The sequence below is a fragment of the Labrus mixtus genome, chromosome 5 (assembly GCF_963584025.1).
Source record: "Labrus mixtus chromosome 5, fLabMix1.1, whole genome shotgun sequence".
In the NCBI taxonomy this organism is placed as follows: Eukaryota; Metazoa; Chordata; class Actinopteri; order Labriformes; family Labridae; genus Labrus; species Labrus mixtus.
In genome coordinates this window covers 8,635,484-8,663,171 of record NC_083616.1, presented here as the reverse complement: position 1 = coordinate 8,663,171, position 27,688 = coordinate 8,635,484, and the positions used below count along the sequence as shown (strand labels likewise).

The following is a 27,688-nucleotide window of genomic DNA, read 5'->3' as shown; positions in this document are numbered from 1 at the left end:
CCACACAGCCACAATAAACGCTCTCACGGCAACATTCAAATATGTCAAATATTTGATTTGCCAAATGCAAATAGCACATTTAAATCCAAATGAGAAACAGAGAGACTCACGTTTGAATGTCTGATGAATGGATTGTCCAGTTTGGGGGTGTATTTGTCGAACTGGAAGAGATTAGAGAGAAAATAATTAGGGGAAAAAATAGCCCAGAAAATGATCTTATTTAACACAATCCTTCATGCAAAAACCTCCTTTAAAAATAATCTCTCATTATTTCTACATCACAGAAACAAAACACATGATCAGCATCTGTAACTAGTAATAAGCAGGGCTTTGATCCAGGATAATAAACCCCAGAGTAAAGCAGCTGGCTCGCACTGGTCATGGGTTGACTTAAAACTGCATGGTCAGATAGGCAGTTAAATTACTAACAATACGAATGCTTTAGCCGACTGCCAAGATGAAGACAGCCTGCATGATTTTTCAATTGAGCATACAGACACTGGGCGTGGAGGCCCTGCTAGTGATTCAGAGCGTTTTAAAACCAGACCAGTTGTTTCTATTCACTGGAAAATTTGTCAAAAATTGAATGTAATTGCTTTTGACTGTAAAGGCCTTTTTCTTTTTTCTTCGTTTGCAGGGGAGTCCTTGAAGAGGTTTAGCATGTTTTGGGTGTAAGAAAAAAATATACTTCAAAAACGCTCCAGCCAATAAAAGAGCATCAAATCATGGGACGTCTAAAAGCAGCCTCTTATGAGTCTTTTTCATTATAGAAACCAAATCAACTAGATGACATTTGCAATGGTTAGGAGGAGCTATTTCAGGACATCTCAGCATGAAACACATAGTCTTGATGCGCTGAATTGATGTGAGGAATTCTCTTCTGTGGTAGAACTCATGCTTGCTAAAAATAATCCCTTATAAAAAAAAAAAAGGATGCAGTTGTATAAAAGAGCACTCCTAATCATGTCCTGAACACATGGGAATCTAGTCAGTAAGCTGAGAAGGAGCAGAGGGAGGGAGAGGATGGAGAACGTTGCTCCAAGTATGAATGGGGACTTTGTACGTCTGTTCACAAGCCAATACTGGCTCTCTATTTTAAAACAGGCTAATTACAAGCGACAGTAACTTATTCCTTTCCACAAATACACAAACCATTTGCAGGTACTTTTTGCGAGTGTTTTCCCAAAGCTCTCTTGGCAGGCGCAGACGTTTTTGGTTTACATAAAACAGGGAAATGAGTGGCTATGAATCAATGTTTCTGTGTGTGCGTGTGCGGCGACACGGGTGGTTGAGGGGGGAGCAGACGTAGGCTTGGCTGAGCTTGCCGGTGGAGATGCAGGGTTTGAATCGGAGGCCTTCTAGTGAAACAGGACCATTCACATCTGCAGACAAAATGGCCGCAAAGGCAGCGATGGTGTTGGCGGCCTTGTTTTGTGGGTGATAATGGGCCAAAATCAAAGACAGACGGCCTACTGAGAGGAAACGCCGAGCCAGCTTCCGAGCTCATTAAACAGTTCCTCTGCATTTCTGAAGGCGCGGCTTGTTTAATGTTTGACACCGGGAGGGAATTTGGACGCTTTATGGCCTTGTGAAAAACAAAAAAAACAATTGAAAAAAACAAAACAAAAGCTGTTGCCCTTGTAATTTATAGTGCCCTGTCACAGTTTCATAGTTAACAGCTTAAGCTAATGAAAGCTTAATTTTTCATCTTTTAACAATTAAGGATATTTTCTTGTCCAAAGACATGATGGGGCAAGGGGCGGGGCAGGAAAGACACTCAACACTGCCATTTGGCAAGCCAGCTGCTTGAGGGCGTCGAACAATAAACAAAAATAGAGGCTTCATAATTTCATTAATTACAGCCATTAGCCAACGACTGTTACATAGTTGAAATGACATGTGGCGTTCAGAGAGCAGAACAAATAAAAAAAGAGAGGGAAAGGCAGCAAGAAAGGGAGAGAGAGAGAGAGAGAGAGAGAGGGAGGGCTTTACAGGGTTTGCCCTTTTATGCAAACAACAAAAAAACAACCACAACATCATAATTTGTCCTGCTTATCTAAGCAAGAACCAAAGGAAAGAAAAAAACAACTTTGTTACTGAGGGGAGGAGGAAGGGGAAAAGGAACAAGTTAGGTTACAACACAGTTTCAATAACAACAACAGCAGAAGACATTCATGTTTCCCACTGTAGATGGGGTATGTTCATCATGGGCTACATAATGCATGTATTAGTGAGATGAGGCAAATCGCCTCTTTCATCTTCAAAGAGAGGGCTGTGTAGTGTATGTAATTCCTACCATGTCAGGAATGAACAGCAGAGCAGATATCAGCGTGTGTGTGTTGGCTGCAGACCAGTGTAAACAGTCTGTTTTCTTATCTCAGTGGACGCTGTAAATACCAGAGCTTTGACTTCTAATGTACAGGATGAGGATAATCTGCAGTAAGGCCTTAATGGGACCAAAGGCTTTTAATCAGAGGTCATGAAGTGATGGATTACATCTATTAGACTAATGCCAAAAAGCTACAAATGCCTGAATGGACTGTCAGATTGCTGAATGTTTAAAATCATGGATAATTAGTCATAACCGTTTGTCTTCCTTTGTGCTTTAGTCTTGAGGGCAGTCAAAGCAAGGAAGCAATTACAACTATTATCAAAACAAATTGGCCATGATGTCATCCCCCGCCTTTTCATCTGCAATGAAGTCATTTTACCGACAGCAAGGTTTTGATTTGACGTTGGCAAATACGATAAGTGCACACACACATACACACACAAGGAAAAGAACTTGCATGAAAATATTTGAGTCTACACTGTCTGACTTTGTTGCTCTTTGGCTATGGGAAAATGAAAACTTTCAAAACCATTTAGATCACATCCATATGCAAACAACTGTAAAGTCTGCCTTCCAGCATGTGGCCGTTTTTATCCCTGGCAAACACTGAACTATAAAATCAATGTCAAAGTTCAGACAAAAGTGAAAGGTTGAGGCTAATTTGTTGAAGTTGGGGTATTTAGCAGAAATGTGAGTCAGATAATGGCCTCTATGATAAGTGATGCAAAATGTGGATGTACTGTTTAATAAAACGTTCCACTATGGGCGGAGACGTTTAAAGCTGGGTTGATCAGTAACTAGCACATATATGGACACACTTCTTGATGTGTGTTGGGGCATAGATGGCCTAGTGGTCAGTTTGCTTGTCCCATGTACAGAGGCTATAGTCCTCAAAGCGGGGCTGGTCCAACCTGTGTCCACTCTTTCTCTCCCTGATTTCCCACTCTATCCACTGTCCTTTCAAATAAAGGCATAAAAGTCCCCCAAGAAAGCTTTTTGATGTGTTTATGTGTGTGTGTGTATAAGGGGTGGACAACCAGTGGGACATATCAGACCAGTGTTTGTCCGTATTATAAAGGAACAGATGTGATACTTCCAGGTTTTCATCAAGCTTTGGCAGCAGGACAGAAAATAAAGAGCAAAAATTCAAACCGAATCAGAGTCATCATTTTCATAAAGGAGGGGTTCCTACATCTACTGGACATTTTTCGACAAATTTTGGGTTGAAGAAAAAAGGGAGGGAATCACTTGAAGAGTAGATTTGGAGGGGTGATAGGTGGTGGGGTTTGGGAGCTCTTCTGTTTTACTTATCCTCACATTTCTGGCTTGTGTACGCACCATGGGGGGTGCGGTGGGCGGGGTGAGGATGGCGGCCGGGGGCAGACTGGCGGGGAAGGGCGTGAAGGTGTGCTGGTGGGTGTGTTGGTGCTGGTGCATGTGCTGATGTTGGTGAAACTCGGCCCTCAGGAGCGACACGGGGGCCAGCGGGGAGGCGGATGGCCCCCGGCCCCGCTCTGAACTCTGAACCAGGAAGCGGTTGTTCAGCTCTTGCCTCAGGAGGTCATGCTCTGTAAGAAAGGAGAGCGAGGAAAAAAAAAAAAAAAAAAAAAAAAAAAAGAAAAGAATAAAGGGGGTGGGGAGAGGGAAGGGGGGGACACAAGAAAAAAAAAAGGCACGGGCGCCCAGTCAGTCTTCACAAGGGTAGAAGAAGAAAGAAAATAGTCACCTGGCATTCTCTGTTTCTCCAGCTCATGCTGTGAGGGTTTTCTACGTGGGGACTCATTGGTGGTGGTAAGAGAGTTGCCTGTGACAATGTGCCAATCAGAATCCCCGAATGAGGCTGGCAATACATGATTGGTTGGTTGAATGATATCAACAGGCTGGTATCTAAAGACAAGAGAGAACCAAGAGTCATCCCAGCAGAAAACACACACACACTCTTGCCCTCCATTAGGAAATCAATGCACAGCTAGCATATTTATCACATTTTCTGGAGACACCCATCGTCGCTGGAGACATTTATTTCCTTCTAGTGCAGCACACGGCTGCCTTTTTTTACGGAAACAGTGGACCATATCATCAATTTGTTACCTATCACATATTGTTGCCAGGAGAAACCATCATTCTGGTTGTTAGGGTTGTGTCAGATTGATGACTGAGTGCACCATTTTACAACATGTGACTGTTAAAGTGCTGCTTTCAGTACGCTCAAGTTGTCTCCAGCTGTGATGACTGTCCTGTTGTTAGCTGACATTTTACAATGCTGCCTCTGAGCCCTCGAACAGTGACTAATCAACCTTTTGAAATGTCTAAGTTTCTATAAATACATCTTAGAAACTGATGAATGCTGTTCTCCAATACAGAAACAAATGTCTAACATAGATTTGAAGTTACTTAAGGTTTCTGCACTACCTCGACGGCATTCCTCAGACACAAAGATGAAGGTATACACAGGATTTGTCAGCACATAACTCATTACTTACTGTTATGTCACTAGCTTCAGTACCTAATGCACTATTTAAAGTGCATTTGAGATTCATGCCAGCGTATCATTAACTAGTCACTACGCAGAGTGGTAAAACAGATCTTAAGAAACTAGGAAAAACAAAGAATATAGAAAGTAATTGTTTCATAAAAACAAAGCCGTGTTCAAGCGAAAAACTTTCTCTTCACTAAAAAAGTCCATCAGACACAGAAGTTCCAAAATGAAATTCAGCAAAGAAGGAAAGAAATATTTAGAGATCATACAAAAAATATACTGCAGAGGTATAAAAATGTAATAAATGAGCACTTACCAAATCAGCAAAACACACAAACACATGAACAGTTGACTAAGCTCAATAACATATAAAACATCATGTACAGTGTTAACATCTAAGTCCTACTAATGAGTACATGTTTAGGAACCATGTTACAGTTCTACTTGTACTCTAACATTTTGTAAATAATTATTTCCTGTGTTCAGAGTATCACACGTCTATACTCAGAGATGATGCTCCTATATGTGTGTAATCTTCAAAAGTCTAAAAAAAAGGAAACCTCTAATAAAACATGTTGGAACGCCTCAACAGTTTGAAACACTTTTTTCCTCTGTTAAAAATGTGTAATATTATTAAGTATTAAGAAAGAAAAGAACACTGAAAGCCAGAATTCTAAAGGTAACATGTGTCCTAGGAGACTGTTCTGCAATGAAGACACCATCTAGCATGTGAGGTGTGCGGCTGTACCTGGGTAGGGGGTGCCAGCGGGGTGCCCAGGCACCACTAAACTGTTGGTCGGTAAGGTTGGTGGTGGCGGCAGTGTGGCTGGGGTTGCAAACATGGCCGAATGGCGATGGGCCGGGCTCCTCAGGGAGGAATAGTGCGAGGTAGAGAGGTTAGCTATGGACAGAGGCAAGGCGGGGGCCGATGAGGGGAGCCCACTGAGGTGATGGTGAGGGGAGGGGGGCAAGTGCTGTTTGGGAAGACCCACTGGACTGCTCCTGTGGCTGAAGATATAGAGACAAAGGGTCAAATATCTCTGTTAAAAAATATACAATTTCTTGATTCAAATGTGCTGTATTAAAATCATCAAACAGTTTTGTGTGAAAGATCTACAGAAAGTACTCCTCTGTGTAGCATGTTTACATGTTATACCTTTACACACATTTGTTAGCGAAATCCATTTAAATGACTGTTTTTTAGAGCCTCATTTGATCTTGCAAAGTAAACCTAATGGTACATGTTTTGTGTGTTTGCAGCTACACAACATTGCCTCGCAAATATCACAATACATTCAACACCATGCAGTACCTTTTCTGACCTGTCACTGACGACTCATAACTGTGATGAGGTAAACAGTAGTGGTTCTTATCTTGTTGTTTTCTTTACACTGTTTATTCTTAGCGGCAAAGATGCAAACACCCTGCACCTGTAAGCACACATGCCCATGAAAAAACCCACCTGATGTCGTGGAGGCTGCTGTACAGCGGGTGATGCACCTGGTGGCTGATTACTGGCCGTGCGTGGTGCTGCGGGGGCGGTAGAACACGAGGCTCCAGATGTGCGTGCGGGTGAGGGTGTGGGTGTGGGTGAGGGTGAGGGTGAGGGTGTGGGTGAGGAGGGTGGAGCTGGGGGTGGGGTTGTGCCCTCAACAGGGGAGGGGTAGGGATAGGGGGCAGAGGTGGCTGCTCCTTCTTGACACTGAGAGGAGGCGGGCTGGGGAGGCGCGACCTAGGGGGCTCGAGGGGGGCCGCCGCTGCAGCCGGCGCAGGGGAGCCCGTAGGCGCCGAAGCCGGGGTGGGGCTGGGCACGGGAGGCGTGAAGAGCACCTCACTGTGGCTTTGTTCCTGGCTACGCTGAAGACCTGAAACTTTGGCTGAGCTACAAGTCTTGGACTCGGGACTCTCATTCGTTGGCACACCTGAGGAGACAGAGACAGAAACACGTTAGAAAAGAATCTTCAAAACAACACCTGGAAAAGTTCCTCGGATAGTGTTCAATTTGTTTTTGTTAATGGTGAATGATAAATGGACTGTTTTTTATTATGCCCTCCAATCTTTGTCCACTCAAAGTGCTTCACATAACGACCCCCCCCCCCCCACACACACACACACACACACACACACACACACACACACACACAGTCACATTGATGGTGAAACACTTTGCGCAAGGTTCAAATCTACTTAAGGATCTAGTTTAATACTCATTCAGACACTCAGACATTGATTTCATAGCCTTTCTCTGACCAATTTTGTTTTTTTACATTCCATTTGGAAACTGTTACATGTGAACTGAAGGGGCGAGGACTTGAACTACAGATTTTCTGATTATTGAAAAAAAAAATGCTTCCTAGTTAAAGATGACAAGCTCTTTTCTTGTTTGATTCCAAAATAACATTTCAGCCTTAAAAGCAGTGATGCCTGCCACTGTTTATTTCTGAGGCGACTTAATGATCAATGACAAAACACAGCTCCCTTTCCTACTTTATGATGTCGTCCAAATGTCTTTTGCCCAAGGTTCCTCCTGCTTCCCTCTCCCTAGGTTCCATTAAGTGTTTAATCAGGTCATTTTCATGCTTGACTATAATCAGATGATCCAATTTCTTCCCGCAATCCAGTCAGTATGAATAAATCACAGCTAATTAAAGTTAAATGTCGGCCCCTATTCAGGGCTTTGCTGAGCACACAATCTGGCATGAAATAATTATGTTTCAATTGTGCTGTGAAGGGAGATCGTGGCCCCTTATCATGGCCTCTCTGCCACCACGCCTTCCTATCCCCCCTGTCCTGATCTTTCAGGGGATTTGGTAAAACCACAGTGAAGTCCTCGGAACTGGACCACTTTGTCTTTTCCATTCATCAGGGGTCTATTCAACCGACAAGGAGCTTTTCTAATCAGCATTCCACTGAACAAGGACTTTTCATACTTAGTCTGTTGCAATTTAATGTCTGTAATTATATGCTGTTGTAGCAGGGAAATGAAAGTGGCAATAAATGCATCATCTCGACACCTTTCACATATAAAGAATCTACTTAATGAATAAGAAAAGACGTCTCAGGCTTAAAAGAAATGTGCTTAATGGGCCACAGAAAAATGGATATTGAGGAGATGGTAGAGCTTCAAAGACAACAGCTACTGAACTCTATAAAGCTGCCAGTGGAGGAATTTCGCTTCAAGTACAGAAACATCACATGCATAGAAAAAGAGAGGAAGAAAGTGTTCACACAGGGACAGAGGGAGATAGAAAGAGGGGAAGAGAAAGGGCTGCCTGGTGGAGATGAAGCTCTCTAAGCAGCTCTAATCTACAGCTCTGATGCAGCAGTACTTCAGTCACAAGGATTACTAGCACCTCAATTAAAAAAAGCTCTACAGGCACTCTCGGCGGTGACAAAAAAGCGAGAAGAGCCGGGAGCCGCCGTCAAGCCAGTGAGAACTCGACATGCAGCCCACTAATGGAATATCCAGTCCCTATTAACAGCATGCTTAATCTTTCAAGGATCCTAACACCCGTAAAAAGACCAATAAAAAGGCAGGGCAGAGCTTTTATTTTTTTATTTGGTGAGCTCCCCTCCCTGGCTCTTTGCATTTTATAAGAGAACTGGGGCTGGCTAAGGTGTCACGAGTTTCTAATGAATTCCGGGGTCCAGGGGTATATAGTCGTGCAGATTTAAAGGGGTCTGGGATTTGGATCAAACTGTCAGCATCTCGCTCCTACAAACGAAAGAAAAAGAGGAAGACTGAAGGCAGAAACAGAGAGAAGGGCTGATACAGACAAACAGGCGAAGAAGCAAATATCCACAGTAGAAATGTCGCCGGTGGGTGATGTTGCCGTGGCAACCTGTTCTCCCAGACACAATGCCAGGCGAGTGATGCTGAAGGAAGTCTCATACGACCACTATGAGATACAGAGGGGTTTCAGATACTAATGCAGACAAGCCGGGGCCACAGTGAGTGCCGGGTTATCTTAATGATGATTCTAATGGTCTCTAATGGAGGCAGGGTGGTTTCAGCTCAGAAAGACCGATTCCTCATTAAAATCTCTCTGCAAGCATAGACGCATAGACACAGACACATGCACACACAAAAAAAAGAAAAGAAAAAAAGATCGCAACAGGAAATTTGGGCAAATTTACCACCCATAGACAATGTAGTCACAGCATCTTCATTAAATTGTAAAAGAAGAACAAAGAGGAGGAAAAAAGAGACTTTATGGAAATTTCAATTTGAAAAATGTTTTTTGTTAGGGTGCTGGTTTAGCTTAGCAGTTAGAGTGTGTACCCTATGTGCAGACACTACAGTCCATCCTAGTTTTGAATCTGACCCTCATCATTTGCAGCTTGTCATCCCCCACTCTCTCCTACCAACAATTCTGGCCCCTCTCCACTATCGTATCCCAAAAAAGGCAAAACTGGCTCATAGAAAATCTAAAATAAATAAAAGTGTATGTTGATGGAAAAAAAAACAAAGGGTTTCTTTATCAATTACCTCTTACACTACTACAGAACCAATGACAATATGACAATATACCTTAGGGTGCGTTCACACCTAAGCCGTTTGGTCCGTTTGAAACGAACTCTGGTGCACTTTGTCGGATAGTTCGTTTGGTTCGGGGTGGTATGAACTCTGGTCAGGGGTCTCGGTTCGCTTCCAAGTGCACCAGAGTTCAGGCAGTCAACTATATAGGCAGTTAATTATAAAGTACAAAATTCACATCACAACAGTTAACATATGCAGCTGGTGTGACTGTACTCGTGTAATTCTATAAAAAACAATAGGTCTATGTGATTATGTGATTTAAGCAGGAGATGCTCCAGCTTCTTCAGCAGCACACTGGCTGTCAAAAATATGGAAAAACTGTTACTATGAATACTCTTACCAGTACCAGCTAGACTATTATGTCACATTTTTTGAGTGTCAGAAGCAGCCATTTTGGAAGTAAACTTACTCTCAGTGATAGGATGACAGGAATGCCTCTCTGACACATGTAACCTCAGGGATCTATGCAGCGAAATCACTATTCCAAACCCTGTCCCCTCACCACAAAACCACACATATGCAAGTTGGAGTTTCAAACATTTCAACAAACTGCCTTATTCAGCATTGTTTTGTTCTCTTTTTCCTCAGGACATGGAACTCTCTTCCCCTACAATCACACAGTGAGGAAACAGTAGGCAAGCCACAGGCAGTCATGTGAAACAAATTCAAAACGAATGTCTGTACAAAAAATGTGCTGTCGTGAATCCCTGTCCCGCAAACCTGAGCAGATGGTGCGAGTGAGTCAGGCAGGTTGGGGCAGGGGGGGGCAGCCTGCTGGTGGGGGGTCCCTCCCCCAGAAACACACACACACCCCTCCCGATATCTGGGTTAGTGCACCAGGGGGACAGGGACATTCCCTGGGGGTGTTGGCAGGTCTGCTCACCAGATGACATCTTATCCCAGTATTGATCTTTTTATAGTTGTTCCTGCGGCCCTGCTTACTCAGGGGAATTGAGCCCTGCCCTGTGTGCACGTGCCAGCATGGGGGTGGGTGGACGGAGGGCCGGGGAGAGGAGGGACTGAGGTAGCAGACGGACAACAGGCAGCTGGGATTAGCTGGTCATGACTGATGTGTCCAGTGGGGAGTCTGGGGTGTGCACGGTGTCGCTACACAGCTGTTCCTGCCTGCAATATCCTTCACTTGTGACCCTGTTTGTCCCAGTGGAACATCTGGAGAGCTGGCACCGAGCTGCTCCTATGTGGTCTTTACGCAGCCAGATGGCCCAGCTTGAAATGGCTTGGACCAGTCAGGAATGGCTTGGCCCTGAGGTGGACTAGGATGTGCTGTTGTCATCATCCAAAAGGCATTAACAGAATAACGTGGCTCTTCGCTGACAAGGATATCTCTCATATGCTTGATCTTTTGGTACATTACGTGTCAAGAACACAACACAGAACCCCTGAAGGAGAGCATAGTACATTTTTCCTCTCAAATGTTTTCAGTTTGAAAACTCTTGCCTTTAAAGCATTCTCTTTAAAGCTTTTTTCAACCACTTCACTTTAAACACACCTGGCTACCTGCTAATGGACCCACCGACCTCATGAATGAGACGAGAGCCCTAGAGAATACAAGTAGAGAATATAAGTATTCGGCCTCCAACTAAAACCCTCAGCAACTATGCTGTGAATGCAAATAAGTGTGTTACATAAATTACCTGCTCACTGCCGCCATGAAGCCACAGCCAGGGAAATAGAACCTGTATGCAAAAAGCCTTTTTCAGATTAGATACGAGGGTATGCAAATTCTCCCTGTGACAAGGGGGGTCTGGGGCTAAGAGAAGCTTAAGGCCACTGGGTGTTCTCATTTACTAGGCAAACACTGCGGTTCACTCCCTTCATGGCTTTGCCAAAGCAAAAAACAGTCAGGGAAGAGATAAAATAGGGACATGAACAGACAGATATTTAAATAAAGCGGGGTATCTGTTTAAAGACATTGGAGGATGCAGAAGGTATGCGAGGACGCACGCTGCCTTGATCCGTCTCCCGCAGGCTCTGGTTGACAGAATATTCTGCTGCTCTTGACGGTTGAGCTCACAATGATTTGGTTTTTGTACCTCTGTAGACAAGCAATCTGCACAGAGCCAAGGCTTAGCTCACGAATGAGTGACTGTGGAAGATGGCTATAACAGATACTGGCAGAAGGCAGGAAACCGTAGTCTTGCCAATCAACACTTCATTGCTGCAGGGTATTCAGTCATCAAAAAAGGTGGGGAGGAATTCAAACCAAATTATTTGTACAAGAGGAACAGAAGTGCTTAGCAGTGTTGAATCATCGTGCTAATAATAAAATCATAGGAGAAATTTGTAATGACTTGCTTTTCCTCACACTGTTCAATCTGCCTCAAGCATCTCCAAGCTGGTAACGAGGGGAGCCAAGGCGACGTTTTTGCAAATCACTCAAGAGATGTTAATGAGGGAGTGGACAAGGATGAGCCAAGCCAAGATAGCATAAGAGTGGGGACAGCTGGCACGTTTCAATTATTTGTCTCTGTCTCTCCGCTGCAGCTGACAAAAGGGGCGGATGGCAGCAGAACGGGGATGGGTGTTAAGCTGTAACACGTTTACAGTCAATGCCTGGGCATAAATTGAGAACCTAATGTTCATTTCAGAGAGCTGGCAGCTCAAGCCATGGGATGAATCAGTTTTTCCTACGCATATTGGATCCTAAATCAAACACCGGCCATATGGTGGAGGACACATATGCCATTCACCTCTCATTGCACATATGCCAAGTTTGTGGATGGAGGCAAGTGACGTGGAGCACATCCTAAAATCATAAAAGAAAGAAACAGAGAAACACACAGGTCTAAAAGAGAATGATTTGTCAGTGGCGCTCTAAGCATGATGTCAAACCTATATAAACTCTTGCTACACTCTGCTACAATGAGACGTCTATGTTCTGCACTGTACCTCCATCCAGACCGTTTTCCCTACAGAACTCGTGTGTCCAGGGATGACCATCAGCGTCTCATGAACACAGCCGGGTCGTCTAAGGTCAGTGCCATTGGGCGCTCCTAAATAAAAGGGTTGGACTCCTTGGAACTTTCAACAGAAAAGCTCAAGTCTAATGGCTCCTCAGACACGGCCCACCCTGCCAGCCTGGAATTTGACCCATTTCACTGTCGCTGACCCCTGACCGACCCTGGTGACTGCCCTTGCCCTGAGGCTGCTGTGGATGGACAGCCAACAGGCAGGGAAAGGGAGGGGCCATCTTAACATTAAGGATGAATTGTGTGTTAAAAAGAAGGGAAGCCTTCAGGAGTTATTTGTGCAATGCTGCAAGCACTAGCCTTATCATTTCATTAATTAGCATGACACGCCTGCCTGATGGACTTGAACGCCGCAGCAGCAGCTGTCTCAATTGATTACGGCAGTGGACGTGGTGCTGCAATTATCGAGGTGACTGGAGACAACGCCTGCCACTTCTAATAAAGGACTTAACTCCTGCTTCCCACATCACAGCACAGCGGTGGGAGGACAGTGGCAGCCTCCCTGTGTCTCCCATACCTTTAAGACCTTTTCAGAGTATCTCTGTGGGCAGCCGTGGAGCTCAGTGTGGGCTGTAGCTCTTGAGCAGCGTGTCAGCTTTACTTAAGCTTGCATAACGCCTGAACAGCAGCACTTTGGTGCCCCACAGGAAAGCATCCTCTATTAGCCCACCAGCTGGCTCCAGGAAGAATGGGAGGAATGGAGGGAGGGAAGAAGGTAAAAGAATGAGATGTAAGACACACAAAGACAGAGAGCTTTTTGCCAGGAAGCTTCAAGTCTAAGCAGAAATGGAGGCAGTGAGTGTTCAGCAATGTAAACAGAGGCCCTGCTTTGCAGCCTCATTTCATGTATGAACATGCATGCATCCCTCATGCCTCTAAGTGGATATAATATTATCTTTCAGTGCCGAACTGATTACTTTTGAATGGAAGGGAAATGGCTGGGTGAAAATCATTCAACAAATCCTAAGTGGCATGACAGTAGGCTGAAAGAGCCTGCATGTTTTTCTTTTCTTCCTCCTCCATCTCCATTTTCACTCCCCACTCAGAAAGCAAAGCAACAATTGGTGGCTGACAGCTCCTAAACGTTCGCCATACCTCATTCATTGTTTTGACATGTGCAGCTTTTGTTATTTAGTGCCGTGAATGGGGCAGGACAAACATCATGGCCGACATATCATATTTCCTCAAGTGTTTTGCGGATACAGAAGTTTGCAGTACGAGTATCACAAGCTGTGGTAAAGAAATGCCTGAGCAACTCACCTGCTTCATATTAATAAAGAAGCCAATTCCATGATGTTAATAATACCCTTTGACAGCCAAGAATGCTGAGGCAGCAAACTTCTCCAAGTGGTGGATATATTTATAGGTAGCAACGGCTAAAAACAAAAATATCTGAAGTGCTACATCATCAATCAACCCCACATTTCTTGACTTCTTCTTGTCATGCTTACATGTTGAAACATCCTGTTATTACATACCAGGGCTGCTTGCTGATCAAAGCTCAGAGTCCTCAGACATATGAAACATTACAATGGTACAGACTGCCTCAAGACTTTAAACACACAGGGCCAACAGAGAAGTCCTAAAAAAAAAAAACAATGTTTCAGATATATTTGAAACCACAGCATCCATGCACTATATGGAATATATGCAGGTTTTGCTTTGGGGAAAAAAGAAGGAAATTTGCATCCAAAGTCAAATTTTTAAAACAGTTTATAAGCTTTGTTGCAAATTATTTTTTAAAAATCCTCATTTTTGACAAGCAGGGACATTTTTCAAGAAACAGCCAGCGCTTTTTTAGATTTAGCTTAAAATGGATTGAATTGATTTATTCATGATCAAGGTCATTGTTAATAATTGTATTAATTTAAATCATTTATTTTATAATTATTTATCAATAGTGATCACTTATGCAAGCTTTAAATTAAAGAGCAAACGGTATCTTAAACCTTTTTTTATTTAACTAGAAAGCAAACAGAAGAATCTAAATGATCTACATTGTGTGGGAAATCTTCCCCACAGGGAGGGTGGATGGAATAGGATAAGATCTTAGTGAGCTATTTGTCTAAAGATAGCACCCCGGTGTGCGTTAAAGTGCTTACGCTTAAGTTTCACATATCTGCGCCCCCCTCCCAGGGGCAAGCACACTGTCCGGTATAGACTCACTGATGTAATCAATGCCTCATCTATAGGAGGATCCTGCTGCTGAGCTGCTCCTGGGGTGCTGCTGGGTAATTAGCCTTACAGATGGAGACCCAGCAGCTGCTGAAGGCCAGACTGGAGCTGCCAATTCCTACTGCTAATGGCTACATGCTAAAAGAGCGATGGTCTTTTGGGCTACAAGACTTATTTTGTAGTAAGACCTTGTTGTATCTGAAAGTCGATATAAGAAGGTGAAAACAAATTTCATGAGGCTGATTTTTAAGTTTTTATTTTTAGGAGGGGGGAGAGGATTATGACCTACTTAGAGAACTGATTTGGAGATGTTTCATATAGCTTACAGTGAAGAGCTTACCAAGACAAATACACACAAAAGCCTCCTAATAAAACCTTTCTTCCCTCTCCCAAGTACCATGTTCTCCACCAATTCAGAAAAAGAGTGATAATTGCAAACCTGGTGCACGTTCACAAACTTTTCCTGTCCTACCTTGCACCCCATTTATCACTGTTGATTAGAGAGAGGGCGAATGACAGAGAAAGAGTGATAAAGTGACCCAGGCCGGAGGAGACAGAGGGAGAGAGAGGTTAGTTAATAAGGCAGAGGAGAGAGAACAGGGAGCAGAGGGCAGGGACTCATGTCAGGTAGACTAATGGAAACAAGGCCCAGATCTGTGGGGCTACTGCTTACAAAAACCCACCATTGTCTGCGCCTGTCTCCTTTAAGCCCCTAGCTACACATACAGACAGCAAGCAACACACACACACACACACACAAAGAAAGTAAATCTGGGTCTAGCCTCCTCCAACCATGGTGGACAAGGAACATTAACAGCAGCCTGCACGTTTTCAGGGCTGTTATGAGCTGCTGCGGCTTTCCAAGTGCAGCAAGTGAAGAATTGATTTGTTTGGAGTATGAAGGCGGCGTGTGAGTTTGGGGAAATGTGTGAATGTGAGTATGTTTGTGAGGAGAGGGGGGGTGCACGGTAAAACAGGAGCGAAATTGGAGCCAAATCGCTTGTGAGATGAAACAGACTACACCAGGAAAAAACAAAAACAAAATAAAACAACACAAGGCCCTGGAAAAGTGTCGAGCAAGGCAGCCTGGCACAAAAGCAAGAACACAGAAACAAAAGCAAACAAACACACTTTTCTTTCTGCTCGACATATTTCAGACTGCAGATGACAAAACAACAGTGAACGAGTTAGAGGAATCAAAATCAAACCGCCAAGTGTGTCTGACTGTTTCATGAAGCCGTGTCGAAGCGGAGACTCCACACTACATCAAACCCTGTAAATTCTCCTGAAAGCCCCCTCTCTCCCTTTAGCAGCCAGCACTTAGATTATTGTGTGCAGCTAAAAGGTAAGTGCTGGGAGTGTCACACTTGAGAGTGTGTTTTAAGCACCATAAAGTATCAAGACCCAGATGGCTCATCGTCCCTAAAAAACATGTCCACTCCGTCTCGGCTCCAGCAGCACCTGCTCCCAGGATTAGGTCAGTGCTACGCCAATCCAGCAAACTAATACAGTGTGCCTCAGCTGATAAGAAGCCCAGGGCACTTTGGCACATGTCCTGCACTTAACAGTTGATGAATCAATACCTGTATCATTTGAGTTGGCCATAGCCACATATAGATCTTTTATAAAAACACAGGCGGCCACAATTCAGATTGAATTTGTCACGGTTGGGCTTCAACAGATGTGGTCGTTTTAGGTTGATATTATATATTATAGTTTTTGACAGAGCATGAAGATGACTGGTTTTGGTTACGCTACCCAATATGTTTCGACGTGACAGACCAAGTATTTGAAGTTTTAACACAGAAAGAAAAACATACAGAGAAAATAGTTCGGTATAGATATGCTCCAATTGAGTAGTAGCCTCTCCATTACGTTTTCCATCAAGAAAAATGTTACATTCATAGGTGGAAAACACTGATTTCTGACATTTTACTTGTTTTTTAAAAAAAAATTCACTCTCTGCTAGTACTTGTTGTTTTTCCTTATCACAAAATAATGACCCTGCCGTAAAACAAACTCCATTTATGGACTTATTGGTTATGGTTTAAGATCAGTATTGGAGGCCGATATCAACACTGGTATTGGTAACCCACAGCTCTCGTTTTGAATACTTTAACAGTCCCCACTTTGAGTAAAGTTATTCATAACAATGATACATTTCATCGATAAATCATCATAATCAGGGACGCTGGTGTAAACAGGCTAATAGGGCTAAGTCCTCCTTTAATTGTACAATATATATGAGAAAATTAATCTTTTAAAAATGAAACTGTGCCCCCCCCAGTGAACCTGCAACTACTGATCATAATAATCCAATTTAGTAGAGTTATTAGAAAAGAACATATTATAACTGCTATAAAACACATGTAATTAACCCTTAGTGCATCTTATAGAGGTATAGAAGGCAAATTAGCTTGTAAGTATGTTATATTAGCTTGACTGTATATTAGTCTAACCTTTGTTGTGTGCTGATAGGACTCTGTACACACTTCTCCATGGGTCATGTGGCATTGGAGCAATCTCTCTTGCTCTCTCCCAAAGCAAACAACTGTTAAATCCCAGTCCTGCTGCTCAAACCCAACACAGCAGCACCATCCCAACAGCCAGGGAGGCCGGAGCCCAGGCTCTGCTGAATGGGGTTTTACAGACAGTCAGAGACCATTAGGGGCCCCACCACCAGGGCCCAGTGCAGGGAATTTGCGGTAGCCAAAAACAACAGCCAAACAGATGACTGCTTGAGTATTGGAGGAGACCACACTGTGTATTTTCCCTTTTTTCCCCAACCTTAGCTGAAAAGGCCAAAATGCAGGCCCCCATGTCCCAGTGAATTACCGCGTGTCTGTTTACCAACACTGGGACAATTAATGGCATTCATGTGCAGTGAAATACAGAACCAAACACAAGCCCTTCCACAGCAGCGTGTGTCAGGTTACTGCTTTCACCATGTGTTGGGGTTCAAGGCTAATAGCTTGGCTCTATCGCAGGCTCTTTAAACCCAACCCTCTGTCAAACATACTGCACCAGTTCCAACCTGTGGTAGTGTTTCTAGACAGAGTGGCTCTGATAAGCCACTGACAGAAACATGGATGCTAGTGTGCAGCCACAGGAGAGGTACTGGAGCTCAGAAATGCTGAACAAACAGCAGAAGCAGACCACCCATCTACAAATACTTGGAAAATTCTTTATATGGTAGGCTGATAGATATGTTTTATATGGGATCTGGTTTCACAAGTTCACCTCCATTCCTCTTCTCTGACATGTTCCACCAATGCATGGATGTCCTTTTCCGACATGGAATTTTAAGCATTTTACATCCGTTCTGCTCCTGGCAATGGTTTCCCCATCTTTACAAGTCTTTGTGAACTGCTTCCCAAAACGTCCAATCCATTACAAGCATGTTTGTAATATCCATCTAGGCTGACGACTGTCCCCTTGCCAGCGATTGTACATTATCCAAGCATCGTGTTTGGCCACAATCGCCTACCATCTGGCTTTGTCAATGAGCGTTACAGCCTCATCTGCAAACAACATTGGCTCTGAACCGCTCAACGCAGATGAGCTTAAAACGCACATAACGGGGAACTGGGATCTTCAAACAAATGCAGGGCGGGGGAAAAACCCACTCTCACTGGCAGAAGGACTGGAGCTTGGAATAAAGGATTAAAAACAAGAAAACCTGCAAGTGATCACAGGCGACACGCTTTACATCTCAGGCCTGACAGCAGTGATAACAGGCTGGTCATGTATTCTCCAAAGTAAACAATGAAAATGCCTTCCACACTGCAGCTGGCTGCATCTCCATTGGAGGAGGAGGATTAAGATTAGACAGAAGATGTGATGAGAGCTACTGCTCTCCAGAGTTATCCTCTCTAAATGCTTTCCTTTATCCTCTCAAAAAACAGAAGAAGCCAAAAACAAGCAGCCTACATCCATTTTAGCCAATGTCGCTTCCCTGTTGAGACGGGTGTCAGCCTATGTTTCACAAGTTGGTCAGATAACCGCGGGGGCTCCATCTTATCAGCCAGAAAGCTTTTCACTAGTCAGGGAGCCTCTGATTTCCTCGCTCACTGGTGAAGCATCAGCTCAAGACCCTGGTTTATAGAGAAGCTGTCACTGCCAAGAGGGGTTGGGTTCAGCATGCATATGTTGCTGTCAATGGAATTAGTTTATTTGTCAAAGTCATTCATTGAAATCTCTTTTATCCGGAATTCTTCACGATCTAGCTTAGCCAAAGAACTTAATCATATACATAATATCTAGTGTTGTCAAAGGATTATTCGCTACATTCAATAGTTATTGCGATTAATCATATTTTTTAACACATGTTTGGAATTCCATTAGCATTACTAAAAAGTGTTTGTTATGCTTTTTATTTTGTATTTCTGTACTGTCTCAAGCTGAGGGTACTTGACTTCCTGCTTTTATTTTGAAAGAAAATAAGGAACATCTGGTAAGCTGAAGGTTAACCACAGAAAAAGGAATTTACGACTGACAAAAAAAAAAAATATATATATAAAAACAACTAAAATGTTTGATGTCACGACGTGGATATTACTTTCGACTCGTCAACTGAGCCATCTGGGAGTTTTTTAGAGTGAAATGAGACATTCAAAGGGGCATAGGTGTCATTCTTTTCCACCACTATGCCGACAGGAGCTGCTGTTAGTGCAGTGGCTTAGCTATGGTGCACCTAAAGGGACAAAATTGCACACAATAAATGGGATTAAAAAAAATGTAATGCATGAATTTTGGACCTTGATTGCATTGTGATTAGCATGTTAACACTGAGAGCCCTCATAATATCATAAGTTTTTGTTCTGAAATAATGCTTTGGTCAAGGCCACAGGAAAGGCCACAGGAAAAATGCTTTTATCCTTTTTTCTTTTCTCTTCTCTGTGACGGAGAAGTTGCTGAAGTGTAGTTGGAGAGGAGAGCCATGAGGACAGGGCGACAGTATACTGACATTTTATCATTTGTCCTGAGCTGAAAAACACGGCATTAAACAGCCTCTGTTGAGCTTTGAGTCTGCATTGAATTGCTCAGTATTTTAATGGCTCAACATATTCACTTTGAGTTTGTCCTGTATAGTAGCATAACCTCTGTGTGTATACCAACTTAAACAGCACTACAGCACATACAATACACTGTACTCTAGCATTATACACTGAAGATGTACAGTGACAGTGCAGCAGTCAAAATGCTTCCCTTGACCCTCACAACTTATCCCGAAAGCCCCTCATGGCCTTTAGTGATTTTGTAATTGCTCCCTCTCTGCAGCTAAGGCTGAATCCATATTCAGTCAATGAACACAGAGCCACACAAAGGAGCCTAATCACACAGGCTTCAACGCAACTCCCATTTTCTGTCACCATAGCTGATCACCACCCACAGGCTCACTGACACAGATGACAAGTACTGATGGGACTGACTGACAGGTGTCAAGCATCCTGACATGTAATGGCTAACATAGACAAGAGGGAGATACAAACTGACTATCAAGCAGAGTTTCAGTTTTGACGATTGAACCAGCAGTGACCCAGTGCTCTATACAGGAGCTGATTTAATATTTCATGCACGCCGGGCTCTCTGCAGAGGACAGTCACTTTTCTAATGGACATAATAGCGCTCTAAAGGCGCCACAGAGTGCACACAGGGATAGCATGACATATTAGCAATGCTTTTACAAGCCAGTTAATTGCCGTGCATAAAAAAAACAGGAGTGTCTGAAAACAGGCGGCTTGTAAGAGCTTGTTCAGACTGACATCACTTCCTGAATCATACAAAACCAAACAATTCTCTTCAGCAGCTTTTAAGGTGCCAGGCCTTAGAGGGATTGTGGGTAATGTGGCCTAGTCCCTTTGACTGCCTGCCACTCTGCATAAATAAAACATGACAATGTAATCGTAATTTAAAACGCCATAAATATTGAAGAAGAATTAAAATAATTTATGGATCAGCTCAGTAACAGGATGTGTATGAGTGTGTGTGTGGGAGTGTTTTGTCTCCTCTCACTCCTCTCTCGCAGAGTACGGTGAGACGATTGGGCAGCAGCGGTGCAAGCTGGGAATTCTGTAATTGCTTTTTCTGTCCCTGAAGCAGGCCTTCCTGCTTTAAATCAAAAAAGGCAATCTCTGTCAGTAATGGCTCAATTAATAATTAAACACGTGTCTTATCTCCGCTGAGCTCCCCGTATTTATTTTCATCTCTCCGACAGGGACGCCTGCACAAACAGCATTAGCACTATCAATAAAGGAGCATTAATATCAACCTTCTTCCTCCAAAAACAAATCAACCAACTCATAAGCTGTCCTGTGTGTGTGAAGGGTAATAACCCCAAGACGAATAAAGTAACAAGACATATTTTTGGTTTTCTCAAATTTCCTCAAAGTGTTTTCTCCCCGACTGAGCGTGTAAGCTAACCCATCTGCCTCACAGTATTCCCCTACGAGGTTGTACCTTTTTAATATTTTAATTCAACCAGAGGAACACATGAGTTTCTGTTAAGGCTCAGTAATAAGGAAGTTGTTGTCAAAAGCAGAGAAAGATTTATTTTTGCAATGAAAATCAACCCTTGGCTTCTTTTAGCACAAAGGGTGACTGTGACACATGGCAGTCCAAACCCCAAACACCAAAGATGAGTGCTGTGTCTATACAGGGCTTATTGGAAGTCTTGATAAAAAAATAAATAAAAAAAAAGCATGATCTGTAAGCTGAATGGACTTTGTCTAGGTACCAGAGGTGAGCTTCACCAGGCTTAGCTTTCACAGCAGTGAGGGCGGCTTTCAATTCCAGCGCTGGCTAATCTGGCTGTGTGAAGTCTCTGCAGCTCTCGTGTTTTTCCAACAACATGGCTGCACTCCAGCCATCCAGCCAGCCAGAAATCCACACTCTCCATCTACCTCCACTCTATCCTGATTGGACGGCAGCGAAAAGCTGATTTGTTGGTCAGAGGGTCAACCTCCATTCATTATTTAATGGGTGAGAGGCTGCAAACAGTCGGGCCGGCCGCTGAGGTTAGTAATACATTACAGTGACCTGGCCAGAGGAGAGCTGCCTGGACGAATACAAACATGCTCTCTCATCTACTTCACTATGCCGAAGCTGCCCTCAATACCCCCTTGCCCCTGACCTTGCTGCTCCCTCTCCAATCTCCATCCTTCCTCCCTTCACTAGCATTCAGAATCCAGCAGGTGCCACTGAGTTTCATTTCGCTGGGGTTGCAGTGCAGGAGCAGGGCTGTAGCTTTGACTGGTCCAGGTAACAGGAGAGGAGAAGAGGAGGAGGAGGAGGAGGAGGAGGAGGAGGAGGAGGAGGAGGAGGAGGTGGCCCGAGTTCTTTTATTGACATGCAGCAAACAGCAGTAGCGGAACAAAGGCCACTCAGCACCTATTGAGAGAGCAGGCCTACAGACAGAGCGGTTGATTAGCGATTCGACACGGGGACCCTGGACTGTGTAGCACATAATGAGAGCTTAGGGAGTGAGCCATGAGCCGATGGGGGAAGGAGGTATGGAGGAGGCAGGCAGAGGTTGACAGAGGGGAGAGGCGGGGTTCTACCATAAGGAATTGATTACCCACAATAGCAGAATGATATAAAAGTGAAAAGGCTCTATAGGAAAAAAAAACAAGGGTATGGGCACATACTAAATCCTTAAGCTACGGCATTGGTAATGAGTTTATATATAAACAGTTAGAGGATAAGCCTTAAATCCACTGCCAAGCTAAATGGTTTATGCATCTTTTTTTTTTTTTTTTGTTTACTTCTGCGTCAATTAAGCAAATTGGTCCGACATCCCTGACGAGCAGGAGAACTGAAGTGAGTGGGTTTTAAATTCATGTTCAAAAGCTCCTATCTCCCTGAGCAGCACAGTAACCCTTTCTTCACCTTTCATGTGGCCTCAGAGAGATGTTAACAGAGTCAGATGTGCATGATGGGAGCTGTGTGTGTGTGTGTGCTTTTTCCCTCCTCTTCGTCTGCACGCTCTCTCCTTCCTTTGTTCCACTGGTCTAATCCAGTATGTGTGGGCCGGTAAGTTTAATGGAAACAATTTATTAAGTCCGGCTTAAAATGCCATCTGCAGCTAAGCCTCCCAAAGCCGCTAAGCTCCTGGTTTCGCCCCGGAGCTTGCTGTGTTCACGCTTACTGTAATGCTCTGTTTAAAATGAGCACAACGGGTCAAAATTAATCAGGATTACAAGGGCACAAATCCACTTCAGAAATGGGTTTTCTACCAATCTTTCTCCTGCTATCCTAAGATGCCCCAGGTTTTTTGCGGATGGACTGCACACAGCACATAGGTTTACCCTCACACCATGACAGGTAGCATCAAGCTAACACAACAGGACATCAGAGGGGACAAAAAAAGTCGCAAAAGACGCTTCCTGGACCCCACCAACAGCTCTAAATCATACAGACACAACATTCAACATCGTCACTGCAGATTCCAAAAGTGTTCGTCCCAGGTATTTCCAGCTGGTGACAGCTAAGTGATAACTCTCCGCTGTTTCCATATGAGCAGCACTGTGAAATGGTATAAGAAGACACTGTTTATCAGCGCTCTGAGGAGTTTGCCCCCCTGCATGCTCAGCAGCTACATTTAGCTCCTCATTCGCCTTCAAGCAAGTGACAACAGTAAACTCTGACCCGCAGGAGCACAAGCCTTCGCAGCTCTTTTACTTAAACATGCCATCCTCCAGGAAATCAATAATTTGCAGGAGGTTTAAGACGGGAAATAAACAAAAACCAATAGCTGTTAGATAACACTCGCCCTGTGCTGTTCCTTCCTACCTCATGACCACCAACACAGACAGACATTCAGCACAGCTTGTGCCAGCTCTCGGCTAAAAACATCCAGAGAGAATTACACAGTGTGTACTGTGTTATTAGAGATACTATTAGCTCGGGCTATTATCTGCACTGTTATCTTGCATCTATAACAGGTTGTCAACAGACTAGTGATAGAGATGACGAAAAGTAAATATGAGCGTAAGAAGGCAAGCATGTCTGGGTTTTGCCTCCCCCCCCAACCCCCCCAAGAAAGAAAAACATGCTCTGTGTGCGTAATTACAGCACTCTTCCTCCACTGATTACAATGTTGGTCTTCCTCCACTCTATTAATCCTGAACCGTTTCATTAACATGACAGAATGCAGGCCTGTGTGCAATTTGGACTAAACCTCGACTGTTTGTGGCCCTAACTGCTCATCAAAAATACAGTTCAGAGGGGAGCACAACGTTGAAAAGCAAGAAGGAGTTAAAAGAAACAACAGTCATTACCTTGAGGAATGTACAAGCCAAACATCATCGCAGCATTATACATTTATGTGTGCAATAATGTTTGTGTGTGTGTGTCTCCCAGCCAACAGCTCGACAGGCCTGGTGATCAGAGGAAAGAGGGCTTTTCATTGGTCCCGAAGGACTGTGAGGGAGACCGGTAATGGGACACATACGGTGCATTTTAAACCAGAGGAAACAGCCTGTGGGCAGCTCTGTATTACACACACACACACACACACACACACACACACACACACACACACAGAAAGAAATCGTCTTGGCTCAAGACAATCAGTGTCCTAGAATCCATTACAGCACAAAACAACAACATTGTAACGGGATAGGAGAGCCGACTGGTGGCTGATCTGAAAATGTAGCGTGATGACTTCTTCTTCCTCATCGTCAATGAATCCTTCATCAAAGTGTTGGTTTGTTTTGGACGTTGCCTCACCCTTTCTCACCCCCCCCCCCCCCCCCCCCCCATTCTAATCAGGTCCCCTTATTCTATATTATTGCTTCTCCCAAACAGGATCTGGTTGATCTGTGTGACAACCAGGAGTGACTCTGATTGGATTATCTGGTTGTTCAGTGTTAATCCACAGCCCTGTGTGCACATTATAGCAACATCCACTGAGGCCTCCACTTGCCATCTTGAAACAAAGTGTTGTTGTGATGTTTCTTTAAAACAACAAAATGTATGTGTTTGTGTTTGTGTCTGTGCCAGCAGTTCTCCATGGCAGCGTGTTAATGTGCAGCCATGTTTTGTACAGGCATGCAGTGAAGATAAGTCAACGCTCTGACAGGTGACAACAGGAGCAGCAGCCCGATGAAGAAATGATGGAGTCGGACGCGGTCGAGTTGCTTTAAAAAAATAAGTCATTGTCGTTGTAAATGATGGTTTCACGAGGCCGCTGCTGGTCACAGGTCATCTTCATCACACAGCCAGCAGGCCAGGCTACTCTACCGCTTGTCAGCTCTGCTTTCCCACACAGCAGTCAACGCTATTTGTGCTAAACCAAGCAACACCTTCATAGGTCGTAGGAAATCTGGTGTTTACTTTGGATGTTTATATGTGGAAATGAAAAGACAAAAGATACAATAACCTTAGATTTTTCGCTGTTTAAACGGCAGGAGGTAGATGTACACTGATGCGATAAACTCTTTAATGCATGACCACATGGGTAAAAGTTAAATTCAGACAAGAAGTGGTCCAAAATCTTAGAAAGAAAACAAAAATAGACAAGCTGCTCCATCAGTTCAAAAAGTCACATAGAAATGCACTGAGGTGGCCACTGTTTACACCATTTTGATTTCTCCATCCTTCTCCCTCTGCTTGTTTTTAATGGACCATCATAATGGTTTCAGCCTAGAGGGGATGTGGTCTGCCTGCTGCTATCTGTCACTGTAGGAGGCGGATCATTCCTCTCTGGTTTGCCATGCCGCCTGCATCCACAACTTTTCTGCTCTGACTCGGTAAGGATCATTGCAGTGTGACGATGCACAGGTGCAGCTGACACTTAACGCCCATTTCATCTATACCAGTGCATGTATGTGTTTCAACTCACGTTGACACGAGAGATCATAATCTCATGAGATATGCATGATCATACAGAAGCAAAGGCTTTGTAATCCATGTATGTGCAAACATGAACACACACATACACGCACAAATACACACACACACACACACACACACACACACACACACACACACACATACACACACACACTAGGGTTTGGGCTGTCTGGGGGGCTGACAAAGCTCTTTCTCTCTTTCCTTTGGCATCCATTATGGTCCAGGCCTGCTGTCAGAGAGCTTGTATTGCCTGAGGGAAGTTCCCATTTGTGGGAGCATGTGGCAGGGTGGCTCTAAATCCCCTCTAATGAACCAATATGTAGGAGGGCTAATCCTTTGGTCGGGTCATCCAAGAAACACCACTCTGCACCCAGGCAAAAAATGTATGCATATGTAGTCACCAGACCTTGTTAATGTCTGCTGACATTTAAATCTGAATGGGAGCGACGGGATTAGAGTGGAGGAGATTTGGACTCACTTTTCTGAACCCAGTTGTTGTTATGAGTATGAATGAGGCGGAGGAGGAAAGAAAACAGAGCGGGTCTTACCTTTGGGTGTGGTGGGGGAAAAGAGCTTCTCTGAACCTACATCAGACACCTGTAAAAACAAGAAGACAGACTGTAAGTGGGTTTGTCTGGTGATTTTATTTTGAGGAAAACTGAAGCCTGCCCTACTTGCAGAAAAACTCACATAATTAAAGGTTATTCATCAAAGCTAATGCAAGCACTGCAACATTTAGTCTGCTCTGTAAAAGACTCATTCTTTTACAGAATGAGTCACAAAAAGTGGCCACAAGTCCAGGTGGCTGACTGAGCATCAGAGAGTCAATGAAAAGGCAGAGAAGAGAGAAGAGCTCTCCTTGTACCTGCTGGTCTCTGTCTGATTTTTATTTCCTGTTGAGGTAACATTAGGTGGCACTGTTGTGCCACCTGAAAACCCTCAAAGAGTGCTGTGGAAGACGAAGGAAGTCATTATGGAGGCTATGCAGCATTAGAGCGTAATGGCTCCTGCATACACATATTTTTGTTCTGCTGTATTTTGATTGATGAGAAATCTCATGAATAGAATGTTTGATGTCAAAGCAGCATCCTTACATTCAATATCAAAGACAATACAAGCCTTTACTGGGAGTAAACAGATGTTCTGACACCAACATGAGCTTGTGTTTGGTCATAAAAAAAATGGTTTGACTGATGTTATTTCTAGTAAGCAGTAAAAAACCTGGTGGATTACAGTCATACACCATTTAGTCACATGAGGGAGAACAGTATGTCACTAAAAAGTGATAATAGAGACATCTAGACTAAACACTGAAAGGGATTTTCCTCTCTGCTTCAGATTGATATGTAGATTCTGGCAAGCTCAACGTAAACAAAAACAAACCATACATTTTGACATGAAAACATGTTAACTGGCCATGTGTGAAATTTTTAAACACTCTGACAGAAAAGCAGTAAATCCACACACAATCCGTCGTAGTGCATTACACCGTAGCAAAATGTCTGCGTGCTTGGAAGATAATATTAACAATGGAAATCCTCCTCGGCCTGTAATATCAGCCCCTATAGGGGTTTTGTTTAAAGCCATGATTTCCCTTTGCCTTAGATCTTTTCATCTGGGTTCTGCACACTTTTAAAAAGCTGCAAGAGCCAAACATATGTTCCAACCAAAGGGCCTGAGTGTCCTTAACTGCCACGCTTGTATTTTATGCCGCACAAAGGGAGCATATGTAAAGAATGAACAGTGAATCAGAGTGAGTGCAAGAGAGACAGAGACAAAAAGGGAAAGAAAATGATTTGTAAACACAGATGGCTGTCCTTGGCATGCGTGTTAGTTCTTCACAAGTGTTTTGAGGACGTCCTCTTCTTTCCTCCCTATTCCGCCTTCACTGCCACTGTGTTACTGTTCTCCACTGTGTTTGTCTGTGTGTGCTCCACGTCTCATCTCAGAGCTAACCACAACAACACAAAGGGGTAAGAACAGTTGTGTCTACTAAAAACATGACAAATCACTATACTTTCTATATTCTACTATATTTCATAAATATAACACAGTAGAGCACATTTTCACAGAGACCCTCACTGAATGAATATATCAGATCTTTAGTTTGGTCTTTTAAGGATGGCAAACACTCCTCTAAACAGAGACGTTTCCGTTTCCTCTAACAGTTGACTACACAGAAAAGACAGAGTGTTTTGCATCACCCTCTTTCAGTCTCCCAGAACCGGGGCGCCAGGCTACAACACAGGCTCTTTGTTAGCTTTGGACGACATTAAACGCTTCAGTACCAAGCCTCAGCGCTCCAGTGGTACAACCTC

General features: G+C 43.7%; 1 protein-coding gene across 10 annotated transcripts in view; it reads right to left on the bottom strand.

Moving 5' to 3' along the window:
- Window positions 1–27,688, bottom strand: part of fbrsl1 (fibrosin-like 1) — a 293,451-nt gene that overhangs the window by 9,561 nt on the left and 256,202 nt on the right. For 8 of the 10 annotated variants that reach the window (XM_061037606.1, XM_061037600.1, XM_061037599.1 and 5 more), the window contains 5 exons: window positions 25,919–25,967; window positions 6,274–6,733; window positions 5,560–5,819; window positions 3,650–3,900; window positions 111–161 (listed from right to left, as the gene is read on the bottom strand). In XM_061037606.1, coding sequence (XP_060893589.1) covers window positions 111–161; window positions 3,650–3,900; window positions 5,560–5,819; window positions 6,274–6,733; window positions 25,919–25,967 — 1,071 coding nt within the window. Of the gene's footprint in view, window positions 1–110; window positions 162–3,649; window positions 3,901–4,058; window positions 4,220–5,559; window positions 5,820–6,273; window positions 6,734–25,918; window positions 25,968–27,688 lie in introns of all 10 variants that reach the window. The other 2 variants (XM_061037601.1, XM_061037608.1) reach the window with 2 other exon arrangements.